The following is a 23,182-nucleotide window of genomic DNA, read 5'->3' on the forward strand; positions in this document are numbered from 1 at the left end:
GGAGAAAAATATTCAAGATGTCAGTAATAAGGGAAGTATACAGCAAAGTACAGTATGTTCTGTAAACATGGACAACAGGATACATAACATGAGGCTACACTGGAAAAGACATTCTTCCATCTCGTTAATTGTCAGCTACATTAGCCTCGTAGCTCCAGTGCAACTTATTCGGCATGGAATAAATTGGAAATGTTGTAAAGATAAATTAGTACTGTAGCAGTTTAAATCTGCATCTGTTCTGCTTTCGTCTGCAGCTGATGTTATGTTACTCAGGTATAATAACTTTGTTGTTGTTGTTGTTGTTTGTGGAGCAGAGTGATGACTCACTACTTTCTCTTTGCTCAGGTGGTTGCTGAAGTCTTTGGAGATGATGGCAGCATACTGCAGGAGCACTTTGTTGATCGTCTGCAATGACAAAACAACCACAACGATGCTGTAATACAGTGCTAACAGATGTGTGTGTAGAAATAGCACGACTGAATGCTAAGTTCTGATTGGTCAGGAAGTGTTCCTTCTAGCTTTCTAGAACAGCAGCTCTAACACATCGCAGGTTTAATAACGTTTCATGGTTTCTATAGTAGTGTTAATTTCGTCAGACGAGACGAGACGAAATATGTTCGTCAACAACCTTTTTTTCATGACTAAGACGAGACGATGACAAGACTGCACCACTGTCCAAAAACGCTGACTAAGACTAAATTAACATGCATTATTGTTGACGAAAAAAGACGAGACGAAAATGTTTTGTATAAAATAAAATCTAAGATAAAATCTCTCTTCATTTTCGTCTACAATTGTCTCTGCTTTTTCATCAGCTGTTACGCCTTTAAAATATTCACAATGAGTTTGCGGCTTCGCGCTGTTTATGTAAGGACTCTGCCCGGACTCTGGCCACGTGCACTTGTTTATGTTTCTCGTCACGTGTCTGCCCCGCCTTCGTCTGCTCCTCCCTGTCATCACACCTGATCCTTATTGTTCTCATTGTCTTGTGTATTTAACTGTGCCGCGTTGCTTTGGGCTTTTTGTTGCTTTGCTTTGATTTATGCTATCCTGCGTTTGGGTCCGCTCTGTTTCGTGTTCATGACACATGTATTGTCCCAATTTTTCAATTAACATTTGATTATTAACGTCGGACGCACTAGTCGTGATGCTAACGGTGATATAATATAGCTGCGTCCCAAATAACTTACTACCAACTCACACTGTGCACTATGTACTTTAGTGTCTAGTGTATGAACATCGGAAGGGCTGCATTGTCTTGGATGGAACACTTATAGTGACACCCTATAACACTTTTATACTAGACAGGAAGTTTCCCAGTTGACGGTGAATGACATCAGATGCACATGCTACAGCTATTAGTTAATATGTGGAATTTTTAAGATATTAAAAAATATATGCATAGGATAAATTTGTTTATTTGTTTGTGTTGTCGACCATCTTGAAATTTTTTTCAAGAAAAATAGCCTCGCCCCTTTTCCTCTGAGAAGTGTAGAGTGATGAAGTGTCTAACATTCTATTCCATACTACTAAAGGTGGGGTCTCCGTTGTTTGAAAGCCAATGTTGACATTTGAAATCACCAAAACAAACACACCCCTAACCCAAATGGGTCCCACCCCTGTTTTGATAGCTCCGCCCACACATACACCAGACAAGTATAACCCAAGTATAACCTAGACAACTATTATGGCAGAACCTGCTGGGGCAGCTGACCAAGGGTATATTTTAATCAATAAATAAACTCAATGAGTAACACTATGGTAATACAAACGTGTTTTTGTAGTACTGTGTGTTGTACCGTGAAAGGTTTAGCTCCGTTTCACGTGGAAGGAGACGGTCAAAACCTAGAACCATATTGACAAAACACGCCCCTTTCTGCTCATTGGCTACACGTTAGTTGTGTTTTTGTTACGTTTGGCGGCCCAACGCAGTTTTCTGAAGCATTTCTCAAACAACGGAGACCCCACCTTTAACACTACAGACTGGTGTAGAAAAGCGTACGTGTACATTAAGTATGCAATTTGAGACGCACCTCATTTGTTCATATTTAACTAACAGTATTCTGAACAAGCTACTTAACAAGATCTAATATTCTGTGGTGCCAGATATGAACAGTCAGGTTTCCTAACTGGGCAGCGAGGAGCTTGTTAGCGTTAGTGATGATGCTATTCCGAATTAATCATCATATTCCTTAAAGCATATTACTTAAAATATATTACTCAGTAACTACTCTCCATTATTCAGTAACTACGCTGCAACTTCATTATTCAAAAATAAAAGTGCACGAGAGCGAGGCGTAGTCTGAAGTCTGAACTGCTGCTTAATGAGACTCAGAGCTCTGAGGATTGTGGTTACTGAGTCATCCAGAGACGGAGAACAAACATAAATCATAAAGCTTATGTGGAAATATTACAATGTTATTGTTAGTACCTGTTGTATTAGATAAAGATGGGATGCAGGAAGGCTTTTATCTGTTCATTAGATCAAGATTCATTAATAATACAGTATTTATCTTAGCTCAAGGTGCAGAATAAACCAGACCGGAAATCAATAAATAAAGCCACTAAGAATTCCTCAGGATCGGTTGGCAGGTGAATGATGGAATTAATCTTTTTGTTAACCATCCTGAAGTACGGTTTTCTCTCTCTCTCTCTCTCTCTCTCTCTCTCTCTCTCTCTCTCTCTCTCTCCTCCTTTACTGCTCTCTCGCTCACACACACTCTGTCATTTCTTAATTACAGAGTTAAAACACAGCGCTCGAAAGCACAGTGCTGTTCCTCTCCATCGCTTCTCCCACAGGCCAGTTAGAGTGGCTGAGACATAACTCTATACGTGTGTGTGTGTGTGTGTGTGTTTGTGTGTGCGTATGTGGGTTTATGTATGAGGCAGAGAGACAGCAATGAAGAATGGGTTTGCCCTTTGCAATTCATTTGCATTCAGTAGAGACAGGCAGGACAGGATTCTAGGATAACAGCGCTCGATGGATGGGATGGTATTACCTAATCGTCCATCCGTGCATGTGTGTGTGTGTGTATGAGTATCTGTCCACACCGTAATCAGACATACGGCGCAGTTTCCGAGCGTCGTCGCTCTGACAGGCAGAAAGTGAAACCGAGCTGTCCTGCTAACACACTAATATGACACGCAACTCAATATGTTCTCACTCTGTGTCGAAAAAACACATTTAAAGTGCAGTGTATAACGTCGAACATGTGATTTTACACCTAGAACATTTTAAAGATGTCTTAAAATATCAGTATATTTAAGGCTCATAGTGTGTCTTATAATGCCAAGAAAGAGCAATTAAGGGTTAAGGGTTCGATAGTGGCAGCTTGGTGGTCCTGGGATTCAAACTCTCAACCTTCTGATCACTAGTTTAACACCTTCATCACTGAGCTATCACTTATTGAATTACTTCAGCTCAGCAATTATGAGATCCAGAGCCTCAGGACTTTCTCTTCCCTCGAGTCTTTAATGCTTTTTAATAGGCAGACTGGGACACTCACTTTAGCAAATCTGCACATGAGGTGAGCGAGGGCTTGAGGGTTCGGGCACTCAAGTTTCTTGATGATCTCGAAGCTCTGGTTGAGCTGCGTAAACACGTCCACCACAGAGCAGGAGAACAGAGCATGCTCAGACGTCTGCTGGAACTGCGGGAAGAAAGATAGAGAGATGGAGGAAGACATCGTCTTTGTTATAATGGAGACTTATTAGTATTGAAACAGTGAAGTAGTGTGTGATTGGGAGGGTCTATGCCGCATCACATAAAGAACGACCCCAGGTGCCTCGGTTCCCGAGAGCCTGGAAACTGGATAAGACATGAGAAAGAGGACATACAGTACCAGTAAAATAGAGATGGGAATGTACAACATTAATAATACAGGGACCTGCGAACATAGGATCCTAAGACGTGCTCCAGACCCTAAGACGTTAGAAAAAGCGGGTCCTGGATATAGAAACGTAGGACCCTAGGTAAAGAAAGCAAGACTTGGAAAATAAAAGGCCCAGGACATGTAGATCTGTGATAACAATGAACATTGAAATTATAGGGCCTTAGGGAAATAGATCATGGGAATGTACACTAGAGCTATGGGAACTTAGGGCAGGAAGAATATGGGGAAATATAGACCCTTACATTACTGTATGGATTACAAATGTAGGGCCCTGGGAATATAGTTTGTTGTCAAAATAGGTTCCTGGAAATATAGGGTTATTGAAACCTAGAACCCAAGGCAAAAGAGGACAGCATCTAGAAAATAGATGGAGCTGGAAATACAGAGCCCCAGTAACACAGGACTCTGAAACTAAAAAACTTGCCAAAACAGGGTCATGGGAATCTAGGGTTCTAGGTCTTGGTTAAAATGGGTTATGGGAATATACAGTACAGCTATGGAAACAGGTGGGGTTTGGGGAGATAAGGGGAGTCTTATGCTCTGGAGAATGTCAAGCCCTGAGGATGTAGGGTGTAGAGTCTTGGGAATACAGGCATATGGGAACATAGGTGAAAAAAAGCAGGACGTTAGTAGTATAGGACTTGGTTCTTAAGAACCCAGAGTGCTGGAAATATAGGGTTTGGGGAAAATTTGGTAAAGCTATGGGAACATAGAACCCTAGGTATATACCACTAAAGGAACATAGGATGGGGAACATGGGGAGAATGTAGGGCGATGTACAGTGATTTGGGATCCAGGGACCCTAGCAATATAAAGCAATAGGATATTAAAAGAATATAGAAATATATTTAAAGGTTCGAGCTAATAACAAATTTTATCAGATAATTACCAGCCTGACAAAGAACACGGGGTTACTAAACACGGATGTCTTCAAGCTGTACGTCTCAGATCGTGTAGCTAACGACATTCAATGATAAATTAGCTCATAGTCCATTCTCAGAGATACCCTTGTGGCTCTTTAGCCGATGCTACATGCTATGCAGGGTTTGGTGCATTTTATGAAAATGGCTGACAGAGCCAGAGTATTAATTGAAGAAATGCAGATTTAGTACAGAATAACATCTTTATTTTTTTTTTGTGAACTGACAGTGACAGAACTTTAAATGTCAGTCAGCGTCCTGCAGCATTCCTTCCTGCCCCTGTGGGATGAGTGATTACTGCAAAGATGGGACTCTTTTTTTTTATTACCAATTAATAACAAGACATCTGAAATTCTAACAGATAATTGTGTTATTCGTACGCAAAAAAGCCGCTCTAATATCAAGAGCCCTATCAAAGTCACCAGATGACTTCTGCAGATGTTGTGGGCTTGTAGCAATTAACAGGATAATACACTCAGAACTCTGTGGGGTTTTGTTTGCGTAACGTGAGAAGAACCACGGCGTATGTTCGTAACGCTCTTAATCCACGGAGTCTATGGAAGTGTGTGTGATGCCTGGTGGAGTCAGAGGCTTAAAAACCTGATAAGGCTGATGATATGGCACTCATCTGTCTTGCATCCTATCGGAAAATCGAACAGAGCTCCGAGAGGAGACGACTCACCCCATCTTTCTTGTCTCTCTCCAGGGCCCCGTTGAGGAAATCCATGGCGACGTCTTCATTCTCATCCAGCCACTGAATAACAAAAGGCTCGAACCACCTGCCGAGAGACAGATTCACACCCTTTGATGTTGTGTATTCGTTCAGGATTTAGAGCTTTCACACTGATCTGCGTTGACACTGCGGGAGGAAAGTGCTGAAGAAGCACACTCGCTTTGTTTGCTCAGTGAGAAGACATGCTTGGAACCGTTTATCACAGCTGTGTTTGTAACCGTCCCATCGTTCCTCCTCTACTGTAGAAAACATACCGTAATCTGGCACCTTAAAGTTAAAGTTCATCTGGATTTTTCCAGCCAGTTGGATGTCAGGTCACCAGAATTGTTCGCAGGTACGAGGCCCAGGCTGAAAAAAGAGACTTCCATCTGGATTCTCTGGTGCTTTAGACATTTTCCACACACACAAACAGGCCCCCAGTTTTCAGACATCAAACCAGTTTCAATCACAGACTGCAGCCATCTGCTGCACTGCACTATGTATTGGCCCCCTTCTGCCCTACTGTACCACTCTATGATGGCTGCTGAGCAGATATTATTCGCACAGCGGATCATTTTCAACACAGCGGCATCGCTGACACAGTGTTTGTTCTTCGACGCCTTCTGTGTCACTGTTAGCTTCACCAAAAATATCCACAAATATCCATGTAGATTGTGTAGCGTGACACGATAACAAAAACAAACCTAGACCTGACCTGTACCCTGGCCGAACGCCTGTCTTCCATCACATCCAATCAGTCTCATTACTCATTAAAGGTGTTTGTCTTTATTGATTCGTGGTACGTCCTGTAATACAGGCCGGAAAAACAGAGCCGAGGGTGTCAATACTTTTTACCGATCGCCGCTATTACAGAGATTGTTTTGCGCAATGTATCACAGGACACAGGATGAATCTTAAGCTGTTCATGTAGGACATTAAGTAAAGGATGTAAAAGACCAGAATGTTCTACACTATGTAGTGAACAAACACAGTGTATAGTATCAGTAGCATAAGACCACAAATGAGCTGATCCTTCAAACCATCTACTGCGATTCTGTGTCTACTTTTTTATTGTAGCTATTTTTAGTGATTTTTTTTATTGAAATCTTTTTATATTATCTATTGTTTTATCTATGATTTATTTTGAAAATTGTAAAATATTTTTTAAACATTCACTCACTCACTCACTCACTCATCTTCTACCGCTTATCTGAACTACCTCGGGTCACGGGGAGCCTGTGCCTATCTCAGGCGTCATCGGGCATCAAGGCAGGATACACCCTGGACAGAGTGCCAACCCATCACAGGGCACACACACACACACACTCTCATTCACTCACGCAATCACACACTACGGACAATTTTCCAGAAATGCCAATCAACCTACCATGCATGTCTTTGGACTGGGAGAGGAAACCGGAGTACCCGGAGGAAACCCCCGAGGCACGGGGAGAACATGCAAACTCCACACACACACAAGGTGGAGGCAGGAACCGAACCCCCAACCCTGGAGGTGTGAGGCTAACGTGCTAACCACTAAGCCACCGTGACCCCCTATTTTTTAAACATTCAAAAAAATCACACGTTTTTAAATACACAAGTGTTCTTTTAGCAATTTTGTGTCTCTCAGAACATTTATAGTAATTTTGTGATATATTATGTTGCCTTATCACCGTATCTCTGTAGGACCGAACGCTCTACACTGCACACTGTACATTAAATAAGAAAAGAACAAGCGGTATAAGAGAAGCAATGCGGCTGCTGAGGTTAGAGGAGAATGAATACTCTGTCCAGGGAAAAAGACAAGCTCGAGTGTTCACAATAAGGGCAACAAGGTTGCAGTGTAAAAAAAAAGCAGCAGCTAAAATGGTAATTATCCTAGACACGAATAAACCCAGTGACACGAAGCTGAGAAAGCTCCTCTCGCTGTTCAGCCTCTAGTGGCCTACGCAAGGGGTGACACCGAGGTTTGTAATGATGCCCTGCTCAGCTCATGTTGTTCCCATGACATAAAAAAGCTGCTTCTCTCAAATAATGACTCCATAAATCCACAGATATGAGCTGTGAGTTTATATATGAGGACAGCAAGTCGTTTCTCATTAAAAGCCCTGGCCATACATCCAACCGTAAATCAGAAGGAGAAAGGGGCACCGTTAAATACGACCTGTCTGGGAATTGAAGCGTATGGCACACGGTTACGGCCAGGGTGGAGAGAGACAGTGTGTGTGTGTGTGTGTGTGTGTGGTGATGGTGAAGAGGTTACAAAAAGCATGCTGGGAATTCACAGCTCACGGAGGTGCGAGCGTAAACACCACATGGCTCGAGAGATATCAGCGACAGCCGCGGTGAAGGAAGCTGAATTTATGCACATGACGCATGCAATAAAACGAAAACGTGTTCCAGAAACGTGCAGGAACTCTGCAGCCCTCAGCTTCTTTTCACTGCACAATTTCCTCACTAATTTCACACGCATCTCAAATCGTGTCGATTTATTTCAGTCAGGAACTAACAATGCCGTCTCCTGATTGGCTGGAACGGAAGCGTGAAGCTACGCCCAGGGTTCGTGAATCAGATCGAAGATGTGATGTAGAAACTGATGGTTACACAGAGTGAGATATAATATAATCATATTACAGTTTATAATAACATCAGTGTGCTGGTGACACTGAGAGCAACGTAAACATCCATTCAATTCAATTCAATTCATTGATTCATTCATTTTCTACCGCTTATCCGAACTACCTCGGGTCACTGGGAGCCTGTGCCTCTCAGGCGTCATCGGGCATCAAGGCAGGATACACCCTGGACGGAGTGCCAACCCATCACAGGGCACACACACACTCTCATTCACTCACGCACTCACACACTACGGACAATTTTCCAGTGATGCCAATCAACCTACCATGCATGTCTTTGGACCGGGGGAGGAAACCGGAGTACCCAGAGGAAACCCCCGAGGCACGGGGAGAACATGCAAACTCCACACACACAAGGTGGAGGTGGGAATCGAACCCCTAACCCTGGAGGTGTGAGGCGAACGTGCTAACCACTAAGCCACCGTGACCCCTCAATTCAATTCGATTCAATTCAATTTATTTTTATTGCGATTTTAACAGTTCACATTGTCTCAAAGAAGCCTTGAAGTTGAAATTAATTTTTTTTTTATCACTAACATTTATCCTTAATGATCAAGCCTGAGGTGATGATGATATGAGGAAGAAACCTTGAGAGGAACCAGACTCAGAAGTGAACCTCATCCTCATTTAGGTGACACTGGACAGGAAATGATGTCAATGTAAATTATGTCCTTTTTACAGCAGGTCAGAGTTCATTACAGACTTAACACTAATAAATAATTAATTCCTTTCCTGCTGAAGTGACGCAACAGTGTGACAGTCTCCAGAAGGCCCACAGCAGTCCCATCCATCCATCCATCCACACACACACACACACACACACACACACACACACACTTTGGAGCAGAGACAGAACCCCAGCCCTGAGGGTGAAAGGTTAACGTACTGAACACTAAAAACACCTGACATCATAATCTCAACTTTTATTAAACCAGTCGGTCCACTAACTGCGGAAATCTCAACATTATTTGTTGATTTATATTTATATTTATATTTATATTTATATTTATATTTATATTTATATTTATATATTTTCAAATTCATTCATTTTTTTTTATTGACTGTTGAAATTTTTTATTTTTTTTTTAAATCTATTCATTTATTTAAGTAAAAAATCTGTGAATTTCTCTCTGTTACATTACTGTATACACAAATTGAGACCAAAATTAAAAAAAAAAAATAATACAAAATAAACGAATAAATAAATAAATAAAAACAGTCACCTCATAGCCTCACTCCTCTCTCAGTAAAATAAAAGAAATAAACATTTGTAGTTAAAAACAAAATTAAGTGCTGTATGAATTAAACCAATGAGAGAAACAGGAACACAGCTTGAGGCAATAAGTGTAAAACACTGAAGTGCTGCTGAAACCCTCAGGTTTGTTATTCACTCAGACATGTTTACTGACCAGGTTTTTTCCTCATGACTCAGTGATTTATAGAGAGTCACGTTAGATGCGTTAGATATCAGGACACATGTAATATATTCATCTTAACATACAGGACTTTATCACTTTGTCGACTCCTCTGCTCCGGGTGAGGTAGCGTTTACAGAGCAGGAGGAGAGACATGAAGACAAGATCTGATTTTTATCTGATTCTTTGAATTAAAATTATTTTATTTTAATGTTCTTGAGCTCTTTTCTTTTGCAGATGCATGCTTTAATGTTGCACAGTGACAGTATGGGGATGACTCAGTGGTTATTTTGGTGGTTCCTCCAGGGTTTCGCAGTATTTTGTGATTGCTGCAGCCAAAAATGTTTGATTTTCCTGCTTTTCTCTCTCTCTCTCTCTCTCTCTCTCTCTCTCTCTCCCTCTCAGTCTCTCTCTCTCTCTCTCTCTCTCCCTCTCTCTCTCTCTCTCCCTCTCTCTCTCTCTCTCGTAAATCTACTGGGGATGTTGAATCCACAAGCCCAGGACTCCTCTTTTTGTCTCTCTCTCTCTCTCTCCCTCTCTCTCTCTCAGTCTCTCTCTCTCCCTCTCAGTCTCTCTCTCCCTCCCTCTCAGTCTCTCTCTCTCTCTCACCCTCTCTCTCTCTCTCTCCCTCTCAGTCTCTCTCTCTCTCTCTCTCTCTCTCTCTCTCTCTCCCTCTCTCTCTCTCTCTCTCTCTCTCTCTCTCTCCGTCTCTCTCTCTCTCTCTCTCTCTCTCTCTCTCTCTCTCTCTCTCTCTCTCTCTCTCTCTCTCTCTCTCTCTCTCCCTCTTTCTCTCTCTCTCCCTCTCAGTCTCTCCCTCTCTCTCTCTCTCTCTCTCTCTCTCTCTCTCTCTCTCTCTCTCTCTCTCTCTCTCTCTCTCTCTCTCTCCCTCTCTCTCGTAAATCTACTGGGGATGTTGAATCCACAAGCCCAGGACTCCTCTTTTAAAACACTTCTGTAGTGACCTGCTGTGAAATCCTGGAGGAACTGATTTTGGGATGTGAGACAGAAGGACAGCATCATGACTTCTGTTGGGTAACTGAAATATTTCAGCTTATAAACCGGCTGCATCTGCAAGGTTGTTAAAGAAAGTTGTGGTCAACATTTGAAGAAAATGTCCACATATAGAAACAAAATGTTATCTGTAATCTTACTAATAACTCACGAATGATGATGAAACCATGACAGACTTTTTATTTTTGATTCATAAATGTTGCATCAATTTTTGTCAAACGTCATGTTTATACAAATCGTTCGATTTCTATTCGCCTATTAACAAGAGTCTCCTACACGAGTAAGAAAAACCCATTTTCTGCACACGTTAACCCTATACACTCACTCACTCATCTTCTACCGCTTATCCGAACTACCTCGGGTCACGGGGAGCCTGTGCCTGTCTCAGGCGTCATCGGGCATCAAGGCAGGATACACCCTGGACGGAGTGCCAACCCATCGCAGGGCACACACACACACACTCTCATTCACTCACACACTCACACACTACGGACAATTTTCCAGAGATGCCAATCAACCTACCATGCATGTCTTTGGACCGGGGGAGGAAACCGGAGTACCCGGAGGAAACCCCCGAGGCACGGGGAGAACATGCAAACTCCACACACACAAGGTGGAGGCGGGAATCGAACCCCCAACCCTGGAGGTGTGAGGCGAACGTGCTAACCACTAACCCACCGTGCCCCCACACGTTATACTTGATATAAAATAAATGATTCTTTTTCTTCCTTGTGATGATTGGGTTGTTGAATCGTCTCTCAGGAGAGAGTTCGCTGGTTTGAAAAAACACGTCTGAATTTAATCAGTTTAAATGTGTAATATGGGTCATGAGTACAGAGATCTTAGGAGCTGTGATTTTGTACTGTATGAACACAAGAGTTCTGCGGCTCTGACAGATCAAACCCGTGCTGGAATCTGAGCCGACAGGTCGTTTAGTGACGGTGTGCCGACTCTTCAGATCCGTGTATTGTTGTATTTCAGACCGCGCCACTGAGATTGATGTTAATAAATAGCACAGCCGCAGCAGCTCTCCTCTTCTGTCTGCTCTCAGCAGGAAAATCAATCCCACTCGAGGTGTGTGTGTATTTTGATTGACAGGTGTGTCGTCGTGGCCTGAGACTCGGCCCGCGCCGTCGTCCCACCCCTGTCGCTCTCCCAACTGTCTCTAATGGATTAGACGTCGTTTTAGTGCCAAGATCCGGAGAAAAGGGCAGCCTGCCCGGGCAAAATGGGCTCGGATAGATGATAGGTAATTCTGTGGGGGTGTGTGTGTGTGTGTGATTCAGGATGTTAGAAAGACAGATGCTGAGGTGTGTGTTCGTGAGACAGAAAAATAAGAATCAGAGAAAGCGTGTGTGTGTGTGTGTGTGTGTGTGTATGTGAACTGCCATCCTAAATGGCAGTTAATTTAGCGTGAGGTCATCAGGTGTGTCCGAAACAGATGGCAGCTGACATGATGCCTTGCTGTCTAATAAATCAATTGTCCTTAATTCAGCACTGAAAGGAATCAGTTAGAGACGGGTTTCGAAGAATATGATGCATCACCTCGTTGCTAGGATACACACACGCGCGCATGGACACACACACACACACACACACACACATACACACACACAGAGTAATGTCCATTAAGTGAGATGGAACAACGTTATCAACGTATGCTGCAATTTAACATAACCTTCATTCAGACATGTCATAATACTGTACTGCTGCTCATATAGGCCACGCCCCCTTAACTGTGACTGACAATATAAAGGCCACGCCCCCGTCGTTGTGACTGACACTATAGAGGCCACACACCCTTCACTGTGTCTGACAATACAGAGGCCACACCTTTACTAGGACAGACAGCATTGAAGCCACACCTCCTCAACTAGGGTGGAGCCACAGAGCCACACCTTCCTCCCTGAACAGGTGCAGAGGTCATACCTCTTCCTTTACTAGGACAAAGACACAATGGACACACCTTTTCATCTAGGGATTGGAGATCATGGACACTTCCAGGCAACTTAATACTTTCTTTCAATCGGATCCAGTTTTGTCACAAAACCAAGATGGTTGATGACACTGAGATTATATGAGACATTACGAAAAAGGAAACCTGGAAAAATGAAAAGTTTATTTAGGGACTGCTGCAATAAACCGAATGTGAAACTGGATGTGAAGTTCAGCTGTGATGTTGAGCAGATAAACAACGGCAAATCTCATAACTTCTGAATTACGGACCTTGGCTCTGAGTAAAGGACAAACAGATAAAGACAGATATTTAGTGTGTGTGTGTGTGTGTGTGTGTGTGTGTGTGTGTGTAAGAGTGTGTTTGTCTGTGTGTGCATGTGTGAGTGTGTGTGTGAGTGAGAGAGTGTGAATGGGTGTGTGAGTGTGTGTGAGAGTGTGTGTAAGTGTGTGTGTGTGAGTGAGAGTGTGAGTGTGTGTGTGAGTGTGAGTGTGTGTGTGTGTGAGAGAGAGAGTGTGAGTGTGTGAGAGTGTTTGAGAGTGTGAGTGTGTGTGTGAGTGAGAGTGTGAGTGTGTGTGTGTGTGAGAGAGAGAGTGTGAGTGTGTGAGAGTGTTTGAGAGTGTGAGTGTGTGTGAGAGTGTGAGTGTTTGTTAGAGTGTGTGTGTATGTGAGAGTGTGTGTGAGTGAGAGAGTGTGAGTGTGTGTGAGTGTGTTTGAGAGTGTGAGTGTGTGTGTGAGTGTGAGTGAGAGTGTGTTTGTGTGTGTGAGAGTGTGTTTGAGAGTGTGAGTGTGTGTGAGAGAGTGTGAGTGTGAGTGAGAGTGTGTTTGTGTGTGTGTTTGAGAGTGTGAGTGTGTGTGAGTGAGAGAGTGTGAGTGTGTGTGTGTGTGTGAGTGAGAGAGTGTGAGTGTGTGTGAGAGTGTGTTTGAGAGTGCGAGAGTGTGTGAGTGTGTGTGAGTGAGAGAGTGTGTGTGTGAGTGTGTGAGTGAGTGTGTGCGTGTGAGAGAGAGTGTGAGTGTGTGTGTGAGTGTGTTTGAGAGTTTGAGTGTGTATGTGAGTGTGAGTGAGAGTGTGTGAGTGAGAGTGTGTGTGTGTGTGTGTGTGTGTGTGTGTGTGTGTGTGTGTGTGTGTGTGTGTGTTACTCACAGGGAATATTCCGGAGGAGTCCCCTTGAAGGATGGAAGGTCTCTCACATACTCGTTGTAGAACCATTTGACTTTGAAGTGCAGGTTCATGTACTCTGTGCTCTTGCATAGCCGATGTTTCTCGTGTTCTGTTTGCAGGAAAAAAAGGAACTTAGCATCAACTTATAGTTTGTTTATTTAGCTAAATGTTCCCTAAACATGCTAATCATAACCTAACAGTCAGAACAGTGATAGTTTGCTAACAGAACACGACAGGTAATAAAGTGGATTTAGAGGAATTTATGAATGTTTATGCTAACATCCGTTTCTTTGTGTATGCTAACTCTTCCTAACACATGGTAACACAAGCACATGCTGTTACAGCTGTGTTTCATGTACACAGCTAATATCTGTGTTCCTCTTGCTAGCATACATGTTTCTGACTTCTAATATCTCTGCGGTTCTTCTTGCTAAAGCTCCAGTGATTCTGCCTACTAAAAACCCCTGAGTTTTTCCTGGCTAATGGCTGCTTCTAATGCTAATAACTTCTTGATTCTCCTGGCTAATCTAATAGTCTGTGTTTCTCTTTGCTAATGTCTGTACTTCTGTCTGCTGTCTGTTTTTCTAATGCTAATGCCTGTGTTTCTCCTCACTAATGTCTGTCTTTCTCCTTTCTAATGTCTGTGTTTCTCTTTGCTAATGTATATCAACTTGCTAATATACTTGTGTTTCTTCTTGGTTAATGTAAACATTTTTGCCTGCTAATCTGACCACCGTGCTTCTCGTCGCTAACTTCAGGGCTTCTTTCTGCCAACGGCTGTGTGTTTCTCTTGCTAATCTGTGCAGTTCATAAAACTAGCCTAACTATTTCTATGTACGTATAAATAAACTTTCTCTTTCTACCTGTGTGTTGTTGAGTTTATTTTTAGTATATCCTTGTATTTCTTTTTCCTGATGTAAGTGTCTCTGCCTGCTAACACCTCTGTGTTTATCCCTGCTAAAGCGTCTGTGTCTCTGTCGCTAATACTCCTGTGATTTCTTGGTGAATGTCTGTATTGCTTCCTGCTAATGCTCTTTCTCTTCTTGTTAATACCCCTGTGTTTCTGGCTGCTAAAAGACCCGTGGTATTGCATTCTAACACGGCGCGCCTGAGCCTGCCAGCGGTCTGCGCTCGCTAACCCGCTAACCCCGCTGAGCTGATGTGCTGTGACTCTGGCAGAGAAGCCGGTGATAAGCTGTGACGGGTCAGATAATGAAAGTAGGGTTGGATGAAGGCTGGAAGGGAGAAGAAGTGACAGAGCGAATACCAGAGCGAGTGAGGAGGAGTGAGGAGAGGATGAATTAGGTACGAGAAGATCAGCTAAAAGATGGAGGAAAAGACAGACAAACACTGACTGGTTTCCTGAACAGTTCTGCTTCAATCCTTTGTAAAAGAAATCAAATATTAGACATATTTTAATGTGATAATCGCTACATGTATGTTGTTACTATAGAAACCATAGACACACATTTATATAATTATCATGCTAACATCTCAATTCTCAGGGTTAATGGTGCTGTCAGTGTTTTTGTCTGTTAATGTCTGTGTTTCTCATCACTAATGTCAGTGTTTCTGTCTGTTAATGTCTGTGTTTTTGTCTGCTAATGTCTGTGCTTTTGTCTGTTAATGTCTGTGTTTCTGTCTGCTGATGTCTGTGTTTCTGTCTGCTAATGTCTGTGTTTCTGTCTGCTAATGTCTGTGTTGGTCTGTTAATGTCAGTTTTTGTCTGTTAATGTCAGTGTTTCTGTCTGTTAGTGTCTGTGTTTGTCTGTCAATGTCAGTGTTTCTGTCTGTTATTGTATGTGTTTGTCTGTTAATGTCTGTGTTTGTCTGTTAATGTCAGTGTTTCTGTCTGTTAATGTCTGTGTTTGTCTGTTAATGTCTGTGTTTGTCTGTTAATGTCAGTGTTTCTGTCTGTTAATGTCTGTGTTTGTCTGTTAATGTCAGTGTTTCTGTCTGTTAATGTCTGTGTTTGTCTGTTAATGTCTGTGTTTGTCTGTTAATGTCTGTGTTTGTCTGTTAATGTCAGTGTTTCTGTCTGTTAATGTCTGTGTTTGTCTGTTAATGTCTGTGTTTGTCTGTTAATGTCAGTGTTTCTGTCTGTTAATGTCTGTGTTTGTCTGTTAATGTCAGTGTTTCTGTCTGTTAATGTCTGTGTTTGTCTGTTAATGTCTGTGTTTGTCTGTTAATGTCTGTGTTTGTCTGTTAATGTCAGTGTTTCTGTCTGTTAATGTCAGTGTTTCTGTCTGTTAGTGTCTGTGTTTGTCTGTTAATGTCTGTGTTTGTCTGTTAATGTCAGTGTTTCTGTCTGTTAATGTCTGTGTTTGTCTGTTAATGTCAGTGTTTCTGTCTGTTAATGTCTGTGATTGTCTGTTTCTTCTCATTAATGTCTGAGTTTCTCATCACTAATGTCTGTGTTTCTACTTGTCAATGTCTGTATGTCTTCTCGTTAATATATTTATTTCTTCTTGTTAATGTCTGTGGTTTTGTCTGTTAATATCTGTGTTTGTCTGTTAATGTCAGTGTTTCCGTCTGTTAATGTCTGTGTTTCTTCTGCTCAAAGTGATATATCTGTACTGAGTTCCTGATTATAATCTGTTACTATAGTAACCATAAAGTCATGTTTATATAAAGCTGGGATTTGCAGATGCACAGTCTGACCAATCAAAGATAAGAATTCTGTGGCGCTTTTGTGTGAATGTGTAACATGACGGCTGGGATTGAATCTAACACCTGCATATTTAGATGTAGGACTTAATCAATCCAATCGCTCCAAATGTTTCTCCTTCTTTTTTCTAAACCCACTCGCTGCGAGATCCCTGTGGACTTCATGCCAAATTCCTGCAACCTTAAGTATCTGCAAAAAAGTGAACAGCTCTGTGTAAACACGCTCATGTCTGCCGCTATCACACGGGAGGAGAGATGGAGGAGATACGACACCTGGACCTGATGCAGCACGAGCCAGGGAATTGTACAGTTTAAACACAAACACTACATCTAATCTAGTTCAAGATGCTTGGCTCTGATTAATCCACAAAAACGATGAACAGGACGTAAACAAAATGTATAGATCTCCTCAGATAAAGCAGCTGGCTGAAGGATTTGGGGATTGAGAAGTCTGTGTCCCAATAAACTACACAAGCTGCTCTGGAAAAGGAAAGACTTGCTTCTCAAATTGGTGCTCTGTCTTTAAAATGCGTTCACCATTTGTTAAAATATGCACACTGCAAAAAAGTGCACTTTAATTTTTATACAACAAAAAATGACAGACTGTAGCTTTAAGAAGACACACAGCAGCTTTAATAGACCTTACACACCACTGCTTTAATAGACTTTACACACTGCAGCTTTAAAAAACACACTGCAGCTTTAATAGACCTTACACACTGCAGCTTTAAGAAAACACACTGCAGCTTTAATAGACCTTACACACTGCAGCTTTAAACAAACACACTGCAGCTTTAATAGACCTTATACACTGCAACTTTAATAGACCTTACAGACAGCAGCTTTAATAGACCTTACACACAGCAGCTTTAATAGACCTTACACACCATTACTTTAATAGACTTTACACACAGAAGCTTTAATAGACCTTACTCACTGCAGCTTTAAGAAAACTCACTGCAGCTTTAAAAAAACACACTGCAGCTTTAATAGACCTTACACACTGCAACTTTAATAGACCTTACTGACAGCAGCTTTAATATACCTTACACACTGCAGCTTTAAAAAAAACACACTGCAGCTTTAATAGTCCTTACACACTGCAACTTTAATAGATCTTACACACCGTTACTTTAATAGACTTTACTCACAACAGCTTTAATAGACCTTACAAACTGCAGCTTTAATAGACCTTACTCACTGCAGCTTTAAGAAAACTCACTGCAGCTTTAATAGACCTTACTCACTGCAGCTTTAAGAAAACTCACTGCAGCTTTAATAGACCTTACACACTGTAGCTTCAATAAACCTTACACACTGCAGCTTTAAGACAACACTCTTCAGCTTTAAGACGACACATAATTTTTAATTATATTATCAGCAGGAGCTATACAAACTCTGTCAAATCAAGACCACAAGATTCTGACATGTACCAGCAAATAAAATATTTCCGGTGTTGACTTTAGGAGCTGAAGTTAATCAGCGTCTCTAGATCATTAGCTCAGAGTGAAGTGTACATTCATCAGGCGTGTGTGTGAGGAGCGCGGCGCTTTGTCAGTCCGTGAGAACCGTGGAGCTTCACATAATGAACAAATGTTCCACAGTGGAGATCGGAGTTCAGTCACAGCTCATATTAATACTAGCAGCTCATGAGGCGTGTCTGGGAGGGATGAGTTATGGAAATGAATTAGTATAGAGTTAGAGCCAGGTTTTCTATGCTGATATCACATGGAAAAACATCTACTGCAACTCACACTGGATTATTTGTCTCTGAAAATTTTTGTACAGTTTTTGTATTTCATATATTTCATGCTTGAGATTTGTAAACATCATCATCATCATCATCATCATCATCATCCTCAGAAACCTGACTTGACCACGATGCATCGTGACACCGTGACACTCTGATCACTCGACTCGATGTGGAAGAAAAAAAAAAACCTTCAACATGCCTGGAGGAGAAGCTCAGTGATCCCTCCGCCCACTCTCCTTACCCACAATGCCTCAGTATGAATTATTCAACGTGACGGACAGCCTAAAGAGCACTTTTTAAAGTTTTTAGTGTTTGCGTTTCTAACACCAGAAGCCATGATAATATACTGCGATAAATTATGCGTAAAAATATAGAGGGAAAATTTAGGAAGAAGATTTTTGTACAGCGGTTACGTGGGTTTGAGTGCCAAAGGATTTGGTGGTGAATTAAACATAATGCTTTTGTAGATAAATTTGAATAAAAATAAAAAAATATGCTGGATGGTGTTTCACATGCTCATATATATATATATATATATATATATATATATATATATATATATATATATATATATATATATATATAAACAGAATTATATTTAACGTAATTAATTAAATGTAATAAAAAACATAAATTTTTATATTAAAATTTATATTTAAATTATTAACATGTATTGAAATCTAAAGGACATGGAATATTTATAAATGCATGTTCATTCACTCATTCATCTTCTACCGCTTATCCGAACTACCTCGGGTCACGGGGAGCCTGTGCCTATCTCAGGCGTCATCGGGCATCAAGGCAGGATACACCTGCCCAGAGTATAAATAAAGGTCATTTATAGGTACGTCCAGTTCTGCTTTATATAAACGCTGGATCTGGATGGTAAAGTGGTACTGAAGCTCCAGCTCTGATGTTCACACCTTAATGACGTCCCTCTGTGCGGTTTGTGAGAGAAGAAAAGATGGAAGATGAACACAGTCGTCTGGACTGTATTCGGGGTTTAGTTTTGTTGCTTCATGCTCTGCTTTGCATCGTATGACTCTGATGAATACACGTCACTTTCCCTGTGGAACTTTCGGACTCGAGTCACTGACTCGGACTCGTCACAGAAAGAGTCAGAAAGTCAGAAACATCCTCTGAGAGAGAAGTCGCTATAAACAAACATGACCTTTCCAAGCACCTTACTACTGTCAAAGTCATCAGGAACATGTTTGGATGGTGAGATTTCCTGTGGCCACAAACACACACACACACACACACACACACACACACAGATCTTCAAAGACATACATCATCCTCAGAAAGAAAAACACCACGGGGTAAACAAAGGAAAGAAGAAGACAAGAAGATGAACCCCGCTGGCTCACACACACACACACACACACACACACACACACACACACACACACAATACACTATAAGCTCATGACTGATGTTCTGATGCAATCAAGAGAAAGAAAAAAAAAGTCAGAAGGATTTTATTTAATTGGATCTTTTTGACACAACACACTTCATGTCCAGATTCTTACCAAGATCCCAAATCAGGAGACTAAAGCTCCGTTCACATGGGATTTATTCTACACCCGAGTCTGGGATTACGCTTATCCTGTCTTATTATGTCAGGTTGTTTCCATCCAGATCGCAGAGTCTGGGATTTTCTCTTCCTTGTCTGGGAAAATTACAGAGCGAATGACCTACAGTTCTCTTCTCTCTCTCTCTCTCTCTCTCTCTCTCTCTCTCTCTCTCTCTCTCTCTCTCTCTCTCTCTCTCTCTGTGATTTCACCTCTTGCGCTAGGACGAACGATCTCTGTGTATGTGTACACATCCGTGAATAAGTCTCACTGTACTGAACTGTTCAGGGAGGAACACTGAGGTAACACTGAGGTAACACTAACAGGAAAAAAATTAAACGGAATTATAAACATGATGCTGTGAATTTACAGGGAGTGTGTGTGAGTGTGTGCGCAGGTGTGTGTGTGTGTGTGTGAGAATGTGTAGTGTGTGTGAGTGTGTGCGCAGGTGTGTGTGTGTGTGTGAGAATGTGTAGTGTGTGTGAGTGTGTGCGCAGGTGTGTGTGTGAGAATGTGTAGTGTGTGTGAGTGTTTGTGCAGGTGTGTGTGTGAGAATGTGTAGTGTGTGTGTGTGTGTGTGTGTGAGAATGTGTAGTGTGTGTAGGTGTGTGCGCAGGTGTGTGTGTGAAAATGTGTAGTGTGTATGTGTGAGAGAATGTGTAGTGTGTGAGTATGTGTGCAGGTGTGTGAGTGTGTGTGCAGGTGTGTGTGTGTGTGTGTGAGAATGTGTAGTGTTTGTGTGAGAGAATTTGTAGTGTGTGTGAGTGTGTGTGCAGGTGTGTGTGTGTGAGAATGTGTAGTGTGTATGTGTGAGTGTGCACACAGGTGTGTGTGTGTGAGAATGTGTAGTATGTGTGTGTGAGAATGTGTAGTGTGTGTGAGTGTGCGCACAGGTGTGTGTGTGTGTGTGTGTATGTGTGTGTGTGTGTGTGTGTGTGTGTGTGTGTATGTATGTGTATGTGTGTGTGTGTGTACAGTATGTTCGTGTGTATGTGTGTGAGTTTGTGTGTGTGTGTATGTGTGTGTATGTGTGTGTGTACAGTATGTTTGTGTGTATGTGTGTGTGTTTGTGTGTGTGATTTACAAAGCTGTATAAATGCCCTCTATGCTGTGAGTCGAGTGTTCAGAGCATTATTCACTCAACACTCGTAGAGGGAAAAGGGGCCGAGCTACCAGGTGCCAACATGTCGATTACCCACAATGCACTGCAAGCACACGTCAGTTTGGTCAGTGAGAAATGACTGTGATCGTCGAGTTGCTTTACAAATCGAACTTTCTAAATGAATGTGTAATGAGGTCAGAGGTCAGAGGTCAAGTTCGTCCTGAGGATGTGTTCCTACTGTACATCCGCAGAGTCCGGACTAATTAATGACCAATAAGCAATTAATGCTACATCAGTAATCTCTAATTAGCCTTCTACTAGTAAACAATAGACTAAAATCTACATTGTAAATTATTTATTTATTTATTTATTTATTTATTTATTTATTTATTTATTTATGTGTTTGTTTATGTGTTTGTTTATTTGCTGATTGTAATTGTTAACAGTAAATTTCAGCCCTTTTATGCTCCAAACTTGTGTTCAGTTAAATCTCTAGAACTAGCGATGAAGCGCTAAAGGTAAATGTTTACGGCGCTAACGAGACCTCAATCAAAGCCCAAGTCTGTTTTACGCTCCGTAATTTAATTAGCCGTTTTTTCTCATTAGCAAAGAGTCGATTCGTCTTGAGCCGAAGAAGGAAAGATGAACGTTTCTTCAAGATGAAAAGTGAGCGTTCATTTTCTGCTGTAATAGACAAAAGGTGAGCGAGTTGAACGTCTCATCCGACGAACTCCGGCTTTCTCCGCAGCTGAAATGATGGATTTGAAATCCTTTTTTTTTTTTTTTATAAAACAACGTGAGTAAAACACTCTGTCTTTCATTTCAAACTGGGTTTCGTTTCACCGCCGCGACCCGAGACTAATCGCCTCACCGACGCTAACTACATCATGTGATTGATTTTTAGTCGTCACGGTAACGAAGGGCTGAGATCGAATCGAGACGCTTCCTGTTTTAAATGTCATTACAGCCAGACTCTTTTCTTCCACTTTCATTTAGGAGAAACACAGTGAACACCATCAGCACCGAGAAACTGAATCAAGGGTCTCACTGAGGTCAAACAGGAAGATGAAAAAAATCCCCAGGACTCCACAAACCTAATACTGGATTCATCAGGACCTGAAATCCTGCTCTTATTCCTGCTGACCTCTGACCTCTGCCTGAGAAAAGGCAGCAATTTTCCCTTAGAAATATAAAACATCCATCAAAATCGCAGTAAGGAATAAATCCCTCTTTGTTGTGCTGTTAGAGGAAATGAATCAGCTCAGAATTAAGCCCCGCCTCCCAGAATCCTCAGCTGATGTATACATATAACAATCACTGACTCATTCTCTATGTAAGAAATGAAATTTATAGTTTATAGTTACTTTGAAACGAATTGTGAAATTTTGTGACAACAAACTGTTATTTTCTCACAGAGCAAAAGTTACAGCTTCACACCTGACTGTTAAAAACCACTGACACTGGAGACTCCTTCACTGGGAATGAGCTGTTGCTATAGAAACCATACCAAGCACATTAAAGGTGGGGTCTTCGTTGTTTGAGAAACGCTTCAGAAAACTGAGTCGGGCCGACAAACAAAACAAAAACGAAACTAACGTGTAGCCAATGAGCAGAAAGGGGCGTGTCTTGTCAGTTTGGGCGGAGATAGTGTTCAGTGCGCATGTGTGACATTAGCAGAAAGCGGTTTTAACATTGACATGGAGGATAAAAACAAAGAAAGAAAGAGAAGAAAGACTTACGATAAGGTAAGAAGTAGGACGTGTTAATATAGGATCAGCTTTCCAGCGCTGGAGAGAACTGAAGGAGCAGGAAGTTGGTCACATATTCACAGATTGGAGTTTCCTGAGTCAATAACTCCTGAGCTAAACGCTGTTACTACACAAATAACACCTCTTTTCTATCGTAGTAATGTAGAGACGCAGCTACAACCGTGTTTTGTGTAGTAACAGCGTTTAGCTCAGGAGTTATTGACTCGGGAAACTCCAATCTGTGAATATGTGACCAACTTTACTTAAGACGCCGAGGCGCTTTTTTCCTTCTCGATAGGTGAGTAACGTTGGTTTTGCTTTGTTACACAGAACTAATATATGCCTTTGTCCTTTACATGATTATGTTTGTGTGTCATTTTTGCTTGTTTGTTTATCTACAATCGTATTGTTCTTCCCTTCAGCTATGATAAAGACACGTTTCTTTCCATTAGTTGCCTGGGTTACGTATGTATGTGTGGGCGGAGCTATCGATACAGGGATTGGACCCATTTGGGTTAGGGGCGTGTTTGTTTTGGTTATTTTATATGTCAACATTGGCTTTCAAACAACGGAGACCCCACCTTTAAATGTATGAGACGTGAAATTGAATTGTGAAGCTCAATACTCTAGAGAGG

General features: G+C 41.7%; 1 protein-coding gene across 1 annotated transcript in view; it reads right to left on the reverse strand.

The window, feature by feature from the left end:
• LOC132851492 (protein unc-13 homolog C) overlaps positions 1-23,182 on the reverse strand; it is a 158,299-nt gene that overhangs the window by 45,061 nt on the left and 90,056 nt on the right. The window contains exons 20-23 of the mRNA XM_060878406.1: positions 13,686-13,812; positions 5,496-5,592; positions 3,507-3,650; positions 328-405 (exon numbers count right to left, since the gene is read on the reverse strand). Coding sequence (XP_060734389.1) covers positions 328-405; positions 3,507-3,650; positions 5,496-5,592; positions 13,686-13,812 — 446 coding nt within the window. The remainder of the gene's footprint in view (positions 1-327; positions 406-3,506; positions 3,651-5,495; positions 5,593-13,685; positions 13,813-23,182) is intronic.

Source organism: Tachysurus vachellii, chromosome 9 (genome assembly GCF_030014155.1).
Source record: "Tachysurus vachellii isolate PV-2020 chromosome 9, HZAU_Pvac_v1, whole genome shotgun sequence".
Classification (NCBI taxonomy): Eukaryota; Metazoa; Chordata; class Actinopteri; order Siluriformes; family Bagridae; genus Tachysurus; species Tachysurus vachellii.